Here is a 21,639-nt window from a genome sequence, read left to right on the forward strand (position 1 = left end):
TAGTGCATTCTTTGAAATTTTCCATAGAACAAGATAATTGTCATTTATCACCGATACAATGGAGGTTTCCTGTATCATTATTGATGAACAAAGGATGTGGTTGAGCTCCATCAAGAATATGAGGGTAGCAATATTTCAAATAAGTGAAAGGGATGACGAGCGGAAGGCACTTAAGCAGAAATTTATCAAAATTTGACAAGCTAAGGAGGATGAGAAGCTAGCCTTGTTCTTGAGTTTATATCTTTTAAAGTTTAAAATCCTACATCTGACAAGCAATCATGTTCAACGTTTTGAATGATTTCGATATCATTGAATCTTAGAATTTATGCTTTATATCAGAAAGTATAAATTATGAGAGATTGTTGCAAATATTATTCCAATGAGAGTTGAGATCGAAGGAAGTTGATCACTGATCAGGATTCGATGAAGAGACGTTATAGATAGAGTTCATAAATAAATCCTAATTGTGATTGAATTATTAAAAGGCCTGGAAAGAATGAAGCCTAGCTAATTGGCCTAGACTTGTAATTTATTAACTAATTTCGATGTTAATTAATCAAGGCTAAGTAAAAGCCACTGGATATCCACGTTTGAGGTATGTGGGTTGTCAAACCTCAGGGTATGAGCCCCAGCCCAATCAAGATCTATATCTAGAATTCTAATCTAATTAGCAGTCTTTTACAAGGATCTAGAATTTCAGAAGTTTAAACGGATTCTAACTCTTCAGTGCTAACTATCTAGAGTCCTAAATAACCATCAACAATTCGGGATAATGATTAAAGATTAATATTATCTCGTGTCAAACAGAAACACCTATTTCCAATCAATCTCTAACCCTGAGATATCTATATAAAGGCTCTGCCCTTCAAAATGAGAATCCATCTTTTCCGTGTGATAAACCCCTCCGTAGCTTCCTTTAATCCTTGTCACTCAATATCCAACACCTCACATAATCAAATCCCCTATTTTAAGCCTAACCATGATTTTTATTAATTGGGAAAAACTTGACAACCTTATGTAAGAGAAATTAAAGCCCTGTTTACATACATATTAGTGAAAGTATTCTAGAAATAAGTGATAAAACATATTCATGTGGGTCTATTTCAAAATAAACGTTAATAACACAATCAACAATATTCGCTTCTCTAATTCGTCACCCAAAGTAATTAGCCAAATGAATATGAATATAATCAAGGAAGATTATCTTAATTTATATCTTTAAATCTGCGATCCTATTTCTTTACGATTTTCCCTTCTTCACTCTCCAAATTTATTCTTTTCTTATTCTCTCTAGGTTTCTCTCTTATCCCTTTGATTATGATCAATTATATCTTTAATGACCCTGTTTGTAAATTAGAAGTTTGGGGTAAAATTAGAGGTTTGGGGTGTTTCAGAGGTTTGACCATTTCAATCCGCTAATGTTAGTGTTTGATAGTTAGCGGATTGAAATAAAGCTAATTTTGAGCTACTTTGAGGAGTTTTTTGGATTAGAGGTTTTGATACGTGTCGTAAAAAACTAATCAAACACCTATTTACCAAACAGTTTTACAAGAAACCGCTAATTCAAGCTGTTAGTCAAAACATCTATTTCAATCTGTTAGTCAAAACATCTGATTCATCCGCTATTAGCTAACCGCTAATTCGGAAACAAGGCCAATAACTTTTTTGTAGGAAACTTTTTTTGACAATTTTTTATTAAGGACTTTCCATTTACTTATTTACTAATCCTAATATTTATATAAAAAAAGTTACCCATCCCACCCTTTTTTACTCTTCTTCAATAATAATATATTTATTATAATTGCTATTTTCTTATTTTTATATGGATATAGTCAAAATTCAATTCCTACCGAGTTCTTTTATACGCAAGCTTAGTATTAATCACGAACTATTATTATTAGTATTAGTATTCTAATATTATTAATAATGCACCATTTTTTCTATCAATCAATCAATAAATATACTTATAGAAAGGAGAAGCGAGGGGCGTGTAGGTGGCGCCTCTCACATCGCTCCGTTCTATTTTTCTAATTTTCTGGAATTTTTGGATAAAAAATATCAAAAATTAGAACTACCTTTTTTAGTTTCGGGTATATTAGAAGCAAGTTTGAGAATCTCTAAACACAACCTCCTCTCTCAATACCACAACCCTACCTATCTGGTGATGGTTCTCTTGTTCGATTCCTAACTCAGATGTGCCGTTCTTCTGCAACGATAAGTGAAGGCTATTTATACGGTATTAAAAAAATAAAGGTTGTTGCAAGCAAAGGTAGTTATAGACCGCTATATTGGAGTCAACAAATCCAAACACGGGAAAAAAAATATAGTCTTGACATGATATTGATGGTTGATATCAATTAGTGATGTATGTTTGCTGCTTATTCTTTTATAATATTTGTTTTGTTCGTCGGACATGTTTGTTGTTGTTAATTTTTGTATAATTTACTTTGTATAGAGGATAAAATTATTCATGCATTATCTGTTTGCTCCGTTCAAGCAACTTTTTTAAGTAAAAGTTGTTTATACAGTATTAAAAAATAAAGGTTGTTACAAGTAAGAGTAGTTATAGACCGCTATCGCTATGCGCTATCTCATAGATTTAAGTTAGATGTTTTTGTGCACAATCAATCCAAAAAAATTGGAGGAAAGTGACAATGTAAGAACATGATTACTTTTCAAAAAACACAAATAAAATTAAGATTCGTCATGTTTTAAATTGTTAATTACGTGTATAAATTTATTTTTATTTTTTTCCATGAATTATAGTCCAATTTTGCAATTTTATATATTAGTATTGAAATTACATCAAGATTTTTATAATATAAATTTATTTTATCCTACAAATATTAATTTTGAAACATTAATATACTTTTTATAGACAGCCACAAAATTATTTCATTCAACAAATATTAATATTGAATCATTAATATAATTATTATAGGCCGCCGCAACGCGCGGGTTCTCAACTAGTCATCAATATACTTATATAAAGGAGAAGCATGGGTCGTTTAGGTGGCGCCTCTAGAGCTCTGTTCTATTTTCTAATTTTCTGGATTTTTTGGATGAAAAAATATCAAAAATAAAAATTAATTTAAAAACAGTTAGTTATTCTTGACTTTTATTCTGTAACACAAAATAAAATAAGAAAAATATTTCACGACTCATTAAATCAATATTATACTGAATATATACATACTTCAAATTTTACGATCATTTACACTTAAAAAATTTCTTACTAGTCTTTAGTAATAATTTTGGCATGTGTGATTTTTTATACTTTGACATTGGGTTTTGGATCTTTCTTGTTCACAAACCCTCTTTTGGATCCGCGACAACTTGGAGCTTAGTTGGTGGGCTGTATGTGGTTGTATTAATAGTTAGGTTAGGCTTTTTGTTGAAAACTTAATCCTTAAATGGGCTAGGCCCAGTTATAGTAATATGAGAAGCCCCATTTAGTGTTCTTCTCTTCAGAAGGTGACACCAGCAGTCCAGCACTATTTTCAAACCAGAGTAGTTTGACTCCACAATATTTTTAAAGTTGTTTGTTTCCATGATTGTTTATTTGAATAGTAATTGTTTAATTATTTTTTTACAAGAATATTTTAGATTTATTTCAGTTATTCTGTCAAATGCGTGGAAAAATTAAAAAAAATACAACCACATAATTCTTTGGTCCCGCCTTGATATCATGTAAAAGAAAGCTAGATGTGGAAAAGAATTTATTCCATAGAACTTAAACCTTTTAATTAATAATTCTGAAAAAAGCAGCATATATAATTGGAGAAAGTAACGTTCATGGACTCTTGTTCAAAAATCAAAAGAAATCATCCCACATATACTCTGCCAAATACTACCATTACCATATACAAAATTCACAAAGATTTCTTTATTCGGTGACTTGACAATGACAACTTCTCACCACTAGGGAGTCCTAAATTCAACATGAAAACCATTGCTGAGAGAAAAAAATAGAAACTCCTTAAATCACCTAAAAAAGTGTTCTAATTTTGTTTTTGAAGTATCTGAAAACCTTTCCAAGAATTAAGAACCCTGCGTATATATATGTATATCTCCAAATTAATATCCGTGGCATGTTATTTTGAAAAATGTAAGAAATCCCAAATTTAATTTCATTTTGCTAAATAAAAACTATCATGTTTCTTATCAATGATGAAAATAATATGTTATATTTACATCAACTGAAATATCTTATTTTATCATCTTATCTCGGTCATGTCATTTGAACTTTTTTAGGAGATATCAATACAAGATTGATTCTCCTGACAAAAAAAAATACAAGATTGATTCTATATATTTAGTCCAGTTAAAATGTTATTTTATTATCTCATTTACGTCGTGTCATTTAAAAGAATTTATAATCTGACTCGAAAATACACAAGACTAGTCTACTATTTTTGACCGAACCATATGAACAGTACAAGTTATAGTCTCAAATATGGGCCGATCTAGCTAATGAGACTATGAAGAGGTACACTTCTATAAAAATTTGATATCCTTTCATCATTCTAAATCTCATGCATAATTATATAAACATTTTTATGAAATTTAAAAATATTATGATGATCTTGAAAATTTGCTTGATAAGTTGATATCTCTGAAGATTTAAATAGTAGATTCATCCAGCTAGCAGATCCGGAGGAGGAGATCAAACTGGTAACTCTCGTTGCTATGAACCTCGGTCCTCGGCACATATAAATCGCATGCGTATATTTTATTATCAAGTATAAACTCCACATGAAGTTGACAGAATAGGTGGTTGTGTTTCTTGTGGCTCAGGTCTAATTGTGTAAATAGCTGACCAAAGAAATTACTAAGAAAGTGCAATGATACGATGAATTTAATAGAAGACGGTTGAGTTTGGCAACTTCACTTATGAATGCTGAGACAAAATGATATCGTAACTCCTTACGTTTACACCGGGTACGACAATCAAATGGAACAACGACTTGCCTTTCTGTCTTTGAACGTCGACTCATCCTTTCAACTAGTCCAGATCACCAGTGTATTATTCGTGTTTACCCAAGCGAGAATAAAAGAGGCCATCCATGTTGTGCGTTCGTGATTCAGGGGTGTTTGGTGAGCTTATGACTTATTTACAAAATAAGTGGGTTTAAGGTTTTTTTTGGATCGTGTTGTTAATAGAAATACTTAAAACTGTATTTAAGAAGAAAAAAGTTTGTTTTTAAAGTTTTTTCTGCGTCAAGTATCCAAACATTTTTAATAAGCTAGCAATCCAAATCAACTTTTTATTGTATTTAACAAAAATACATAAATTAAAGTGACAAGCCGTATCTGTATTTGATTGATTGAAAAATGTAGGCGAAAGTGATAGCTTAGATTATTTTTTATAATAAATATTTATTATCTGATAAATTTTATAAAACTCTATAATGTAAAGAATAGAAAAATAAATTTAAAAGGTAAGGTTGTAGAGAAATGTATGGGACGTAGAGTTGTTCTTTCATAAAATATCTTAGATTTCTTGTTTCTTATTTTATTATTTATTATTGATGTGATTATATAGTTTGCGTATATTAGTTTAACTGATAAAATCGATCGATAAGATGCTTGAATGATTTATCTAGTTATACTAATTGAAAAATCACGTAAAAAATTATAAATATATTTTAAGATATTGGATATCACATTTCCCAATAACTTCAGGCATCATCAAAAATTTCACCAATCATTTAGAATGCAGTGCTGTGTGTTCATGTGTAGAGACGTATACGTGTAACGGTTGTTTATATGTCCTCTCAGAAGCAGTTTTGATATTTAAGAGGATAGAGGGGAGGGATGTGTGTCATCCAAGTAAAATGCGACTGGTCTATATTGACGGGCAGAATGTGCGCTATCTTTTTAAGACCATCTAATTTAGCACCAAATCAGTAATCGCAGTATTGTTTTCTGCGAATTTAGATACTCCTGCATTCATCTGCTCTGATAATTAAAATCAAATTTTCTATGATGTACTCATGACACACAATAGTCACTGATAGATTATATATTCAGGGTCAGGTTCCACATAAAACCTCTAAATTTTAGAACCTAATAACCTTCATTAAATGAAAATATTTAATTCCATGATTAATGTAACTTTCCAAAATTATATAATTCAATCATATAACTTATAGGCTTGTACTGCTGCAGAATATTTGTTAAAGATCTTCAATACAAATTACTACGTCATACTGCTGCGGAACATATATTAATAGAGTATATTCCCTTTTGCACCCCGCTGGTTTTGGCCAAAATCACTTTATTACCTATACTTTCTATAATTGCACTGTGCATCCCTTTACTATTTTTGGCGCGTCAGTTTGCACCCTTCCGTTAAAAAACACAGGGGTAGTTTGGGTAATATATAAAAATTAATTATTGATAGATCTTTATTTATTTTTTTTGACCCTCTAAACGATATTTTTTGAAAATTCTTAAAGAATGAAAGTTGTAGAGAACGAAAAGATCCTTTTAAAACAATAAAATTCAAAATTATTGAAATCTTTTTTGTAATTTTTTTCTAGATTACAAAAATTAAAGATCTTGTAAAAATTCATAATAAATTCAATTAATTTAGGATTTCGATAATTTTTGATGATTCACAAACCCTTTCAATTACCTATAACTTTCGTTCATGTTGTCTCCTCATATTATGTTTTGAAATATTTTTGAAATAATAAAATGTATTTACAACTCATGTTTTTAGTTTAAATTTCAATTTTTCAAAAATATTTCGAAACATGATATGAGGAAACAACATGAACGAAAGTTATAGACGATTGAAAGTGTTTTCCGAATCATCAAATATCATCGAAATCCGAAATTAATTGAATTTATTACGAATTTTTACAAGATCTTTAATTTTTGTAATCTAGAAAAAAATTACAAAAAAGATTTCAATAATTTTGAATTTTATTGGTTTAAAAGGATCTTTTCGTTCTCTACAACTTTCATTCTTTAAGAATTTTCAAAAAATATCGTTTAGAGGGTCAAAAAAAATAAATAAAGATCTATCAATAATTAATTTTTATATATTGCCCAAACTACCCCTGTGTTTTTTAACAGAAGGGTGCAAACTGAAGCGTCAAAAATAGTAAAGGGATGCACAGTGCAATTATAGAAAGTATAGGTAATAAAGTGATTTTGGCTAAAACCAGCGGGGTGCAAAAGGGAATATACTCTATATTAATATAATAAAAAATAATTTTATAATACAATAATTTTGTAGGAAAATACGTCATGCTGATGCGGGACATATATTAATATAATTAAAAATGATTTTACAAATGGTAGGAAAATACAAATTATGCATATACTGCTGCGTAACATATATTAATATAATAGAAAATGATTTTATAATGCAATACATTTGTAGTAAAATGCAAATTACTACGTCATATTGCTGCAGAACATATATTAACATAATAGATACAATTTTATAATGCAATATTTTTATAGGAAAATACATATTACTGTGTAATACCTCTGCGGAACATATATTAATATAGTAGAAAATTATTTTATAATGCAATATTTTTGTAGAAAAATAGAAATACTGTTGTAGCACGTATATATTATACACTAATAGGTTTTAATAATTATATCGATACTGCTGTAGAACATAGGAAGTATGTTATCAACTAATATAACAAGCGATTTGATTAGAAGGTAATAATTAAATTTTAATACATATAATTAGAGCATTTAATGCATTCATTAATTACCTATAATCAATTAAAAAAAGATACTAAATAACTAATATTAAATGCGACATTTGATCATAACCATTGATTTAACAATAATCTAATGATTCTGTATGAGTTCTAAGTTCTAATTTAAAACGGGTTCTAATTTGAACCTCACCCTATATATTTATACTAGCTTATAACCTGTGCAATGCACGGGCGGTTAATATATTTGTTATTTTTCATTTATATCTTAACCAACCAAATTTTAAATATTGCGACATAATAGCAGTGTTGTAAAAAACGGAAATCGGATTTAATCGGTGAAGTCACGGAACAAAGATTAATCGGGGATTAATTGAATTGATCGGAGATTAATCGGATTGATCGGTGATTAATTGGAGATTTAATCAGTTCGGCGAGCTACGGAACAGGGATTAATCGGTGATTAATCAGCAACTTTTAGAACAGAGCATAATACTAATATAGTATAGCATAAAACGTGTTATAAGTTAAAGACGTCCATAGTCCATAGACCCAAATATCGATTGATCATACTAACTAAAATTTTACTATTTTCATTTAATAAATAATTAAAAATATTTAAACATTTTTATATTGAGGAGGTCCGTAAGGTCAAATATCTACTGATCCCCCAAACTTGACCGACTAAATTATTTATATTTCGATTTTAATAATATAATAATATCTATTATAATGTAGATAGATAGTATAGGTTTATAATATTATTTTTAATCGTAAAAGATCAGGTTTTTTAGTTAGAAAATCTAAAAAAATTAGTACGATTTGGTTAAAAAGGTAATTATTATGTTACTCGATGTTATTTTAAAATATTGAGTTTTTTTACCTAAAAATATATAAAATATAATATATTTTGGTTAAAAAGAATAATTTACTATATAGATATGCCCGTCGATGTTATTTTAGAAAATTGAGTTTTTTTAGTAAAAAGATATAAAAAGAAAATATATATTAGTTAAAAAAATAATTGATTGTATTGATAGGTCCGTATTTCGGACCAGTTATCCATCGACCAAACTCGCTCAACTCTTGCTTAAAAAACATAAAAATCATAACTTTTTTTGCACCCCGAATCGAACTCCTCTCCTCTGCATTGACACCCCACAAGTGATGTGATTGAGGATTAAGGTTTGTTCTTGGCCTTATTTACTGTTTTAGGTTTTTCAGGTTTTGCGAGTTTGTGTTTTTGTGTGTTGATTTTTAGTTTTTTTTTTTTTTTGCATGTGAGCTTGAGTTTTTTCTTTTTCTTTATTGTTCATGTTTTGCTGATATGCAGTTCTGGGGTTGGTTATCTTGAATGTTTTCTTTAATGGGTATGGATTATTAGATTGTACTTTTTGGTTGTGTTTTTAAGGTTTGATTTTAGTTTTAAGCCCACTAATTATAAAAGTATGTCTAAAAGCCCGCGTACCGACCGACCAAACTTTTAATGTTTCGGCTTTAATAGTATAGTATAGATAGTATATTATAGATTTATAATATTACTTTTAAAGTGAATCCATTAGTATATTTAAAAATAATGTTAATGTATTTTGGTTGAAAAATATCACAGGTTATTTATTAAATAATATATAACAATATTATATTTTTATATATTTAGCTCCTGTTAATTGTAGAAGGTCTGTTTTTTAGTTAGAAAATATAAAAAAGATAATGTTTTAGTTAAAAAGGTAATTACTATGTTTCTCGATGTTATTTTAAATGATGGAGTTTTTTTAGTTAGAAAATATAAAAAAATAACATATTTTAATTAAAATGAATAATTAGTATATGGATAGGCCCGTATTTTGGCCCAAGTACAGACTCACCAAACTTTCAATATTTCGGATTTAATAGTATAATAATATAGATATATAATATCTTTTTATATGAATGTTGCATGCGTTGTTTTTGAAAAATCGATTTTTTTAGTTAGAATTCTGATAAAGATAATGTGTTTTAGTTAAAAAGAGTAGTTGCTATGTTGTCCAATATTATTTTTAGAAAATTGAGTTTTTTTAGTTAGAACATATAAAAAAAGATAAAAGATTTAGTTAAAAAGATAATTGATTATATAAGTAGGCTCATAATTTGGCCCAAGTACCGACCGACCAAACTTTTAATGTTTGGGCTTTAATAGTATTTGTGTATATGTATAGCCCGTGTTAACCGTAGAAGATCCGTTTTTTTTGTTAAAATGTATAAATAAAAAAGATAATGCGTCTTAGTTAAAAACGTAATCACTATATTTTTCGATGTTATTTTAAATAATGGAGTTATTTTAGTTAAAAAATATATAAAAAGATAACATATTTTAGTTAAAAAGAATAATTGGTATATAGATAGCCCCGTATCTGGCCATGTATTTTTAATTGTTTTATGTCTTGATTTGTTTATATTTTGTTTGAAGCCCACTAATTTTGTTTGAAACCCGCTAATTATAAAAGTCCGTATAAAAGCCCGCATACCGACCGACCAAACTTTTAATCTTTCGGCTTTAATAGTATAGTATAGATATATTTTAGATGATAATTGTTCCCATATTAGTTATATTTTGCATTTAATTGAACATATATTAATTAGATTTTAATATTTTATTGTAGAGAGCAAGGAATTCTAAATTGGAAAGAATTTGGATCAAATTAGATAGAAAATTCATAACTCTTTGGCGACCCGCATAACCAATATTGTTTGGGTCATATCTGGAGTTCTAGGAATCAGATTTGGGTGAGTAAACAGCCCACGCGAAAATAATTTAATTTTCTATCATTCTAGATGGGTGCAGATGTCAAAAGCCTGCAGGAACAATATTAAATTTGCTTAATTTAATTCTTAGTTAATCATTAGTTTATTAAAAACCCCAATTATTATCTTTTAACAATATATAAGTTAAGTGAGCCCTTAATCCTTGGCGTTGAACGATATCCCTACTTTCACTACATTATATACGACACAAAAGGGTTTAAATTGGTTCACATCAGTCACCAACTCCAACTCTCATGAGAATACTAACTTTTGATTGGTGGATGTATATTAAATGTTGATGGCCTCTACATTCACAACAATTCCACCAATCATATTAAGCCATTAGAGTTGGTGTTTAGCATGTGCCAACAGGCCCACACCAGAAAAACCGAATTAAAATACATCCTTACTACTAAAATTCGTACACGTTCAAATAAATAATATATGTTTTTTAATTAAAATAGATTTCAAATTTTAATAGGCGAGTAAGTCTATCAAATTTATGAATAAACAAATCTGATATATATGTTTTACTATTTTCTGTCATGATAAAAGAAATTGTTGAAAATTGTTATAGATTAAAAAGGTCTATTAATTAGAGAAATACTACATTTAAAATTAGTAAAAATTTTAATTATATGTTACACTATTTTTTGTCATAATGTTTTAACATCTGATTTTAAGTAATATATTACAAACTTGAAATCTTGTTTTACTAACAATTGAAGTAAATTAAAGTATCATGTTATACAAAAATATTAATTCAAGTTACAAATTTATTTGATATTGATTGCATTTCAGTACTAGATATTTTACTATTAATCATCGATCATCAATATACTTATATAAAGGAGAAGCGAGGGGAGTGTAGGTGGCGCCTCTCACATCGTTCCGTTCTATCTTTCTAATTTTCTGGAATTTTTGGATGAAGAATATCGAAAATTAGAACTATTTTTTTTAGTTTCGGATATATTAGAAGCAAGTTTCAGAAGCTGATTTTGTTTCAGATTATTTATGGAATATAGTAGCTTGAAAGTTTTAATCTGATTTTGTTTCTATATAAAGGAGAAGCGAGGGACATGTAGATGGCGCCTTTCACATCGCTCCGTTCTATTTTTCTAATTTTCTAGAAATTTTCGGATGAAAAATATTAAAAATTAGAACTACCTTTTTTAATTTCGGATATATTAGAAGCAAGTTTCAAAATCTGATTTTGTTTCAGATTATTTATGGAATATAGCAATCTAATTTTATTTATGATTATTTAATTATGGAAAAGAGTAGCACACAAGTCTCTCTGCACCTATAAATACCCTTATAGGTTGTAGGGTTTTGGATTATCTAAACACAACCTTCTCTCTCAATACCACAACTCTACCTCTCTCTGACGATAGTTCTCTTGCTCGATTTCTTACTCGGTGGTGCGTTCTTCTACAACGATAAGTGAAGGTTGTTTATATGATATTAAAAAAAAATAAAGGTTGTTGCAAGTAAAGGTAGTTATAGACCACTATGTGTGAGTCGACAAATCCAAACACGGGAGAAGAATATAGTCTTGACATGATATTGATGGATGATATCAATAAATTAACTATTATTGATGTATGTTTGTTGGTTATTCTTTTATAATATTTGTTTTGTTTATCGGATATGTTTATTGTTGTTAATTTTTATATGATTTACTTTGTACACAGGAAAATATCGTTCATGCATAGAGTATTTAAAAATAAAGGTTATTACAAGCAAGAGTAGTTATAGACCGCTATCTTACGGATTTAAGTTAGATATTTTTTTGCACAATCAATCCAAAAAAATTGGAGGAAGGTGACAATACAAGAACATGATTACTTTTTAAAAAAACACAAATAAAATTAAGATTCGTCGTGCTTTAAATTGTTAATTACATGTAGAAATTTATTTTCATTTTTTCAACATGAATTATAGTCCAATTTTGCAATTTTATATATTAGTATAGGTATTACATCAAGATTTTTATAATATAATATTTATTTTATCCTACAAATATTAATTTTTAATCATTAATATACTTTTTATAGACAGCTACAAAATTATTGCATTCCACAAATATTAATATTAAATTATTAATATAATTTTTACAAGCCGCCGCAACGCGCGGCTTCTCAACTAGTTTCTAATAAAAATATTACAAATAGAATTGCATAGCTTTTGGTTGTACATTAAGATGATTGGTGGCTTCTCATGGCATCTCCAACCGTGATCCAAAAATCCAAATTTGGGGCAGTTCTGCCCCAAACCACTCCAATCATGGATTAAAAAGTGATATTTGGATCAGTGAATAGTACTAATCCAAATTTGGATCACCACTATTCACTGATTCAAATCTTTTTAACATTAAAATATTATTATTTTTATCATTTGATGATTTTGTTAATGATATTAAAGATAGATTAATTAAGATTAAAATATAATTAAGATAACGATTAATTATAAATTAAAATTTCAAAATACATAAAATTTCAACAATTATCAATCGCTACAGAAAAATCAATGATACATATTCCCCATCTTGAACTTCCAAATACACTTATTGAGCATTTGTGGGAAAAATATACTAATTCTGAGAATTAGTATTTTAATGCACTATTTTAATGCTTTTAATTTATTTTTATGTACCTTTTTAACCTTTTCGAATTATTTGTAATATTTTATCTTTGTCTAGTCGTTAATTGTATTATTATAATTAATGGTTTAGTTAATCATTTTTTAAAATATGCAAAATCAAAATATATGAATATTATAAAGATGAGTGAATTTGGATCACATGATTGGAATAGAATTCGGATCCCATCCTAAATTTGTATCATTTGGAGTTGGTCTTCCGCTGGCCTCTATTAACTTCTGTGGTCACTCGTCACCTGTGTACCACTAAATTTATGATTTATGCTCGTTCACTTATAAATTCAGTAACGATTATGTACCAGAGAAAATTTATATGCTGTCCCTTTTTCTTTTACAGCATATTTTAAGATTTATATAAAATATAATTTTATAATTTATTTTTAATTTTTTTCATAAATACTTCTATCCATAGAAAAAGTAACTCAATAATTAATAAAAACACATTTCATACTTTCCAATCTATACTATTATATACTTATATATAATAAGCGTAAGAGAGATAACTTGGTCGTATGATCCAAAAGCTTATCATCCGTTGGATCATATATTGGACAATAAACACCGCTAGATTAGAACAAAATTAATTTCTGTTCTGTAAGGCAACTGATATCTACTTGCATGTTTATAATTCTTTTTCAAAATCCAAAACAAATTCTGTCTTTCACGTGTTTATGATTTTTTTTAATCTAAAATAAATATTTTCTATCAGTTTTATTTGTACAATCATATAAATTGCACCGTCACAAAATTATTTTTATCTAATATATTTTAAAATTAATAAATCGGATTTATGTGAGGAATGAATACAAAAACTTTTTCTTAATCCAAAACAAATTTTTATCTTTTAATTGCATGTTTATGATTCCTTTTCTTAATTCAAAACAAATTATGTTTATCAATTTTAATTTAGAACCATATAAATTTTAGAAAAATATTTAAATCACATTATAATAATTTTAATATAAAATAAATTTATAAATATAATCTAATAAAAGTTGGCGTCATATATTCTACTCAAAATATATTAAAATTTGATAGAAAGATTAATTTAATACTTTAGCATGATACATACAAGAAAATAAATAACTTCATTAGTAGTTTATATGAAGCCGTTAATAACTGTGATAGTGTATTTCATAGCCACTATCGGATGATCCAACACGTGTGACAAGTCTTTTTTATTTTTTTGACAGAAACAACTGTAAAATGTAGACCCCTATTTTTAGCACCTTTTCGTAATCCAAGACAAATTTCTACTTGCATGCATGTTATTGAAATTATTAACAAATATATTTTATATAAAGATTTATAACTTAATATAAAAATATTTTTAAAATAAATATTTATATTCAAGTATATATATGAAAAAAGAAAGGCGAAAAATTATATACAAATATGTATTACATCATAATATTAACTATTTTTATTATTAAAGACAAATATGTTAGATTAAGTTACTCATAACTGTTAAATTATGGAAAACTAATATTTTGCATTAGAATCAACTAAAATTTAAGATAAAATTTTAAATTATACCAACATCATATAAAAATTACATATTTTTACAACAATTCTGACTTACAAACAAATCATAATTTCAAATTTCATTTAATGAAAATTTTAATTTATTATTTGTAAATTAAAATTTTCACATAATTTAAAATATATTTAAAAAATCTATATATAATTAAAAATCTCCCGTGCCTTGCACGAGCTATAAGCTAGTACTATTAAAGCTGAAACATTAAAAGTTTGGTCAGTCGGTATCTGAGCCGAGTTATGGGCCTATTTATATAATCAAGCATCTTTTTTAACCGAAATGATTATTTTTTTTATATTTATTAACTAAAAAACTCAATTTTCTAAAAATAATATTGGACAACATGACAATTACCTTTTCTAACTAAAACATATTATCTTTTTCACATTACTAACTAAAAATGGATAAAACCGAAACGTTACAAGTTTGTCGGTCGGTACTTGGGCTTTGACCAAACCTATACAGATCTTAAAAAGACAGATCTTATACAATTAAGACAGACGACACATATATAAAACTATAATATTATTATATATAATTATTAATAAATAACCGGTGATATTTTTTAAATTAAAATACATTAGAATTATTTTTAAATACTCTAATGGTTTCACTTTAAAAGTAATATTACAAATCTATACTATACTTTATTATTATATCACTAAAGCCGAAATAGGAAAAGTTCAGTTGGTCGGTCGGTCGAGTTTGGCGAGCCGGTTGGTATTCGACCCCCGGACCTCTTTAATTTATAACATATTATAATATATTTTTTATTTTCTATTAGACTAAAATATTGTAAATTAGATTTATATGATGGGTCGATATTTGGTTTTACATGTCTCTTTAACTTTTAATATATATTATATGATATTATTAATCATTAATAACGAAATATTGATTGGTTGATATATATTTGGGTTTATAAGTCTTCTTAAATTATAACATATATATAAATATATATTAACATCCTCATTAAAATATATATGTTCAACGTAATTTTTAATTAGCTGTTTGACAGACTTAACTACTAAGAATTTATTCAGCTGCTAAATAAAAAATTTATTTAATCATATTATTCGATCATAATTTTATTTTCGAAATAAAATTAGTTAAATTTAAAATATATATAATATAATAATAAATATTATAACCGGCCGTGCGTTGCACGGGTTTTAAGCTAGTATATATTTATAAATTTGAAAGATAATATAGATGAAACAATGACAACCATCTTCTAGTTCATGGCCTAATTTACTTATATGTTAAACTTACGGGGTATATTCGATTGAGATTTTAATGGATTGTTTTTTGTCTATGGATTTTAATGGATTGTATGAGATTTTGATTTTGTACAAATTCTTCGTAAGTACAATGCTTCAAAATCCCATTGATTTTGGTGGGATTTCAAAAAACTTAAAATACACTGAAAAATACCACAAAATCCATCATTTTATGAAATGCAAAAAAATCCATCAGCATTTGAATACCATCAGATTTTAAAGCATAATTTAAAATCCCAATTGAATACCAGATTTTGTAGCATAATTTAAAATCCCTATTGAATACCTCAAGATTTTAATGGATTTCAAACAATCCCAATCGAATACCTTCAGATTTGATAGATGCAAAAAAATGCTTTAAAATCCCAATCCAATACACCCCTCTTAACCTTACCTGTGTTTTTAAATGTTGATCCCGGTCACACTTTCTAAATGTTTTTTCAATATTTTTTATAACAAAACAAAAACTTTTCTAGGTTGACATCTATGAAGTCCAAAATTTGTACATATGTATATGTAATCAATCTTTAGTGTTTTATGTCATCAATTTTACAGAACAAATTTTACCTTTTCACACTTTCACTTTAATGATTTACGTTAGTGTTAATATGTTCTCTTTTCCTTTTAATCGATTATTATATTTATATTAGTCTAAAGGTAAAATGTACTTGATATTTTACAAGTTTTCGATAAAATCCGCTATAGCTATTGTATTTCCGTTACCACCATCCGAGAATATCACACATTATACTTTAAGCTTATTTGATTCCTTTTGATATTTATAATAAATCTTTTTTTAACTAAACCAACTATACTCGAAAAATAAGAGATACCCATGGTAGTGTATTGCGGCAAAATATTCTGGAAACAAAAAAGGAAAAACAAAAGAACATAATACACAATGCATAACATGTTATATAAAGATTGTTCTCCCACCTTTCTCATTTCTCCGCCTCTCTTTTCTCTCCCAAATAAGAAATTGATAGTCCAAACACCAAAAAGTTTGAGAGAAATTGAGTAACAGAGAGGCCGAGCTATTAAGTTTATTATATAGAAATGTCTAGTAATGGAAGGGCCGGGGAAGCAAAAATACCCCTGTTAGATTATGCATCTACCAAAGAAATAATACAAGGTGGCCGCAAAGATGAAGATGAAATTAAAATCCAAGACAAGGTTTGGATCGAATCAAAGAAGTTATGGCGCGTAGCAGGACCTGCTATCTTTAGCCGCATAGCTAGCTTCTCCATGTTTGTTATCACCCAAGCTTTTGCCGGCCATCTTGGTGACCTTGAGCTTGCGGCCATCTCCATTTCAACCAATGTTATACTTGGTTTCGATTTTGGCCTCATGGTAATTTCAAACTATAATTCCGTTGCGATAATATTATAAATCTCCGTCATGGTACTGAAAATTTTGTAATTTAAGTTAGAGTTGTTTGTTATGGTAAATTTGTGACTTTGTTTTTTGTGGTGGATCAGCTGGGAATGGCAAGTGCTTTAGAAACGTTATGTGGGCAAGCATTCGGAGCCAAAGATTACCGACTTCTGGGAATATATTTGCAACGTTCTTTCATAGTTTTGTTCATTGTCTCTCTACTACTACTTCCGGTATTCTTTTTAGCGTCTCCACTTTTAAAACTACTGGGGCAACCTGATGATGTTGCGGAGCTATCTGGAACTGTGTCCATGTGTTTGATTCCGCTGCACTTCAGCTTTGTTTTTCAGTTTCCATTGCAAAGATTTTTGCAGAGCCAGCTGAAGAACATTGTTATTGCTTGGGTGTCTCTCGGAACTCTTATATTGCACGTGCTTTTGACATGGTTGATTGTCTACAAATTTCAACTTGGAATAATTGGAACTGCTCTTAGTATGAATATATCTTGGGGTATCATTCCTATTGCTCTGTTTATATATACTAGTTGTGGTGGCTGCCCTCAATCTTGGAATGGATTCTCTGTTGAGGCCTTTTCTGGTCTCTGGGAATTTCTCAAACTCTCTGCATCTTCCGGCGTCATGCTTTGGTACTTGACACTCTTTTTATGTTTTTTAATAAATATTACGCCTTTAAAGTTTGAATATACAATTTGAACCGTCTACGGTTAAACTGTGGATCATCTGTACTTTATTTCCTAACAGGAAGATGCAGGAGATAATTGGTGAAGAGCCCCTCTGAATTCTATTTTTGTTTATGTACTAATTGTAGTTTGTATAAAAAACAAGGCAGATAGTTTGTTAAATCTATCTGATTAACAAATTGTGCAATTTTGATCTGATAAGCTTTTTGTTTTTTTTATCTCATGAAACAGCTTGGAAAATTGGTACTACAGAATACTAATAGTGATGACAGGAAACTTAGAGAATGCAAAGATTGCAGTAGATGCGTTGTCAATTTGGTAAGTACCTCTCATTTCATTCATAAATGAATTTACTTTTTTGTTTCTAAATCTGCGTTCTTTCTAAAATCTAAGGTACTTGACGTTTCTTTCTATCTTTTCATTTGTTTAATTGGATGGTCATTGTTATTAATATATTTACACCTGCTTCTTTGGACGATTGTAAACTACAAAAATTTTATGCATTTTTTAGTTCATTACTGTCTTTAATCATACCTAAAAGGTGTCTGAACTATTTGTGTGTAATTTTGAAACTAAGATATGTACCAAAGGCCAGACTTCAGACTGTGTCTGTTTATTACTAATATTTACATAAAGTTCATTGACCTTAAGCTAAAAAACAAGGCTATGGTTTATATACTATGTTATGTATGATAGAGTAATTCATAAACTGTTAACTAGCAAACAAGGATTCGGTAAACTTCAATGCCAATGGCTCTGCATAACAGAATTTGCAGAAACAATGATTCTGCAGTACACAAAAAATTGAAAAATTATTTGTCGTTTCTCACGTTTCTGCGGTTCTCCATCATATCTAACTCAACATAAGTATGCTTGTATGTGTCGGGATACTGATACTGATCTTCTTATTAGTAATTTGCTTTTTTAATAAACAGTATCAGAGTAAGAATTGTTGAGCAGACCTTTGTTTCCTTAAATGCAGTATGTCAATCAATGGATGGGAGTTGATGATACCTCTCGCTTTCTTTGCAGCAACAGGGTAAAAAATCAAGTCTCTTTTCTAGTTGAACTTTTGTTTTATGATGATATATGTGTAAAGCGAAACATTTATCATATTTTGATAATTTACAGAGTAAGAGTTTCTAATGAACTGGGAGCAGGCAATGGAAAAGGAGCCAAATTTGCTACCATTGTCGCAGTTGCAACGTCAACAATGATCGGTCTCATGTTCTGGCTACTTATAATGATCTTCCATAATGAACTAGCCTTAATTTTCTCATCTAGCGAAGAAGTACTTGCAGCTGTTAACAAACTCTCTATTCTCTTGGCATTTACCATCCTCCTCAACAGTGTTCAGCCAATTCTTTCGGGTAAATACAAATTGTACACAGACTTTCAGAATATTTTTACAAAACAGAGAAGTGGTGACACTGAAATGTTGTTTATTATGTGTAGGGGTTGCTGTTGGATCTGGATGGCAATCTTATGTGGCATACATTAATTTAGGCTGTTACTATCTCATCGGCCTTCCTCTTGGAATTGCAATGGGATGGATTTTCGACCAAGGAGTTATGGTACGTTCTACAAACTTATAAATATAGAGTCTCTGTCGAGGGAGGACCAACTTAACATTATGTCTGCATCTTAGCATGGCTGTTCACATGAGAAAATATAAGAACATGCAATATTTTTACAGGGTATCTGGGCAGGAATGATATTCGGTGGTACATTCATTCAAACTTTGATATTAGCTTTCATCACCATCCGATGCGACTGGGAAAAAGAGGTGAGCCATATAGATATATACAAGCCATGTAAATTTTAGCAAGATCAATAATCACTGCACAGGACAAATTAGTTGTTCTATTAGTACTTTTATTCGTATCAATCTGTCACACTTTCATTTTCAACACAAACGAGAGTCAGTTTTCGATCATAATATAGCGTCCCTGTATATGCATAAAAATATAAGGTTAAGTCATCCGTCGGTTTTTTTCCACTGAAGGTATGCCCTGAATGTGAGGGAGCTGGACCAAATACAGATTAGAGCACACATGCACATCATTTTTTTACCTGTATTTGACGAACATGTAGGGAAATTTGGAAACTAAATTGGATCATTGATGTTAACCTGCAGGCAGAGAAAGCTGTGGTGCATGTAAAACAGTGGTCAGGGAGATAAATGCTGACAAATTCACAACCACCAGACAAGGTGCCATTGATCATACCTACCCTGCCATTACATGTCCTCTCTGCACCTTGAAATTTATTGCAACATATTGATGCAGTTGCAGCTGAATCCTGACTCTTAGCAACCTGATTCCGGGTTATGTATGCTCATTTAAATTACAAGCAGTTCAAAATGCGGTTAAAGAACAGCTTTCTTGCAACATAGCTCTTGAACAGTTCAATATCCAGTCTGCAGATTTTGATTATTCTTAATGAAATTTCAAATTATAAATCACCGTCTCTTTCAATTAATCTAATAGATACCTTGTTTAAATAACAAAAACTTAAAATTAAGTAAAATTTCCCAGAGTTTTACAGAAAAAGTTCAAGTTTCAATTATTTTCTATATTTAATATCTACAATAATTTAATAAAATATATATAAATGATACTCTATAAATACTCCAACTAATTTATTGCCAGTAATATTAAAATTTTTAACTGAAAATTTACTGTTATAACAAATCAATAGACATACAAAAGATCGAAAATTGTATATTCTAATATCACTTTCCATACGATAACAAATTTATAACAATTTTATTCTAATCTCACTTTCCGCTTGTGAGGGTTGTTTTATCTAATGAGTTTGTAAAATTTTCAGCTTGGTTGTTTATGTGCTATATTATACTCAAATTCAATGGTATTATTTGTAGCATGTCAATAATACTATTTGCATATGTTTCGTTGGAGAATGATCAACAAGATTTGCAATTATGGAAATTGCATTTGTATTATCACTTATGATACAAGAGTTAATCGACTATACTATGGTTTCGACTATTAGATCTAAATTTTTTATTTTTATTTATTTCAATTTGCTTTTATTTCGATTTTTGACTTATATTTTCAGCGTGTTTTTCTCTTTGGTGATAACTTTGTTTTTCGCTTCTTAATTGTAAGTGGGGGTTTTGATTTGCTGATGAAGTTTTGTATAAAATTGTAGTTCTGGTCGATAACTCAAACATTAATGCATTAATGAATTTAGGAGGGGCTAGTTGATTGTATTTAATACTATATTGGAACTAGGAAAAAATTGCATGGGTCAAAGAATATGACACATATTTTGGGAATTTTTTTTTTGGCAAAATGGACACTTAAAATGGGATGGAGGGAGTAATAATAATAATAATTAGTAATTGCAATATAAAAGAGAAAGAAAAGAAAAACTTGGCTATAACGTTGCTTTAACAAATTAAACAGCTAAGTCGTAGAATCTTCGAGAAAACGACTTGCCCCAGATTTGAGGGTTGCTATTCCAGGTTTATGTTATGTTTTAGTTGTAGTGACAGTCAAATCTTGACCTCATATATATAGGCAACTCCTAGAGGACTTAGATTTTGGCCTTAGTGATTCTATTCAATTATGCAAATAACCATAAGCA

At 28.9% G+C, this 21,639-nt stretch overlaps 1 protein-coding gene across 1 annotated transcript; it reads left to right on the forward strand.

The window, feature by feature from the left end:
• The first annotated feature begins 16,858 nt into the window (after positions 1-16,858).
• LOC108214220 (protein DETOXIFICATION 27) lies at positions 16,859-20,491 on the forward strand. Its single transcript, XM_064089380.1, has 8 exons — positions 16,859-17,303; positions 17,432-17,973; positions 18,259-18,345; positions 19,010-19,066; positions 19,159-19,397; positions 19,483-19,601; positions 19,724-19,813; positions 20,165-20,491. The coding sequence occupies exons 1-8, from the start codon at positions 17,010-17,012 to the stop codon at positions 20,207-20,209; spliced, it is 1,473 nt and encodes a 490-aa protein (XP_063945450.1). The 5' UTR covers positions 16,859-17,009; the 3' UTR covers positions 20,210-20,491.
• Positions 20,492-21,639: the final 1,148 nt, after the last annotated feature.

This window comes from Daucus carota, chromosome 3 (genome assembly GCF_001625215.2).
Source record: "Daucus carota subsp. sativus chromosome 3, DH1 v3.0, whole genome shotgun sequence".
NCBI lineage: Eukaryota > Viridiplantae > Streptophyta > Magnoliopsida > Apiales > Apiaceae > Daucus > Daucus carota.

Coding starts and splice junctions, on each gene's coding strand:
- LOC108214220 (XM_064089380.1), top strand. CDS start 17,010: ATGTCTAGTAATGGAAGGGCCGGGGAAGCAAAAATACCCCTGTTAGAT. Junction 17,974..18,258: donor TCTTCCGGCGTCATGCTTTG/GTACTTGACACT, acceptor CTCATGAAACAG/CTTGGAAAATTGGTACTACA. Junction 19,602..19,723: donor TTTTCGACCAAGGAGTTATG/GTACGTTCTACA, acceptor ATATTTTTACAG/GGTATCTGGGCAGGAATGAT.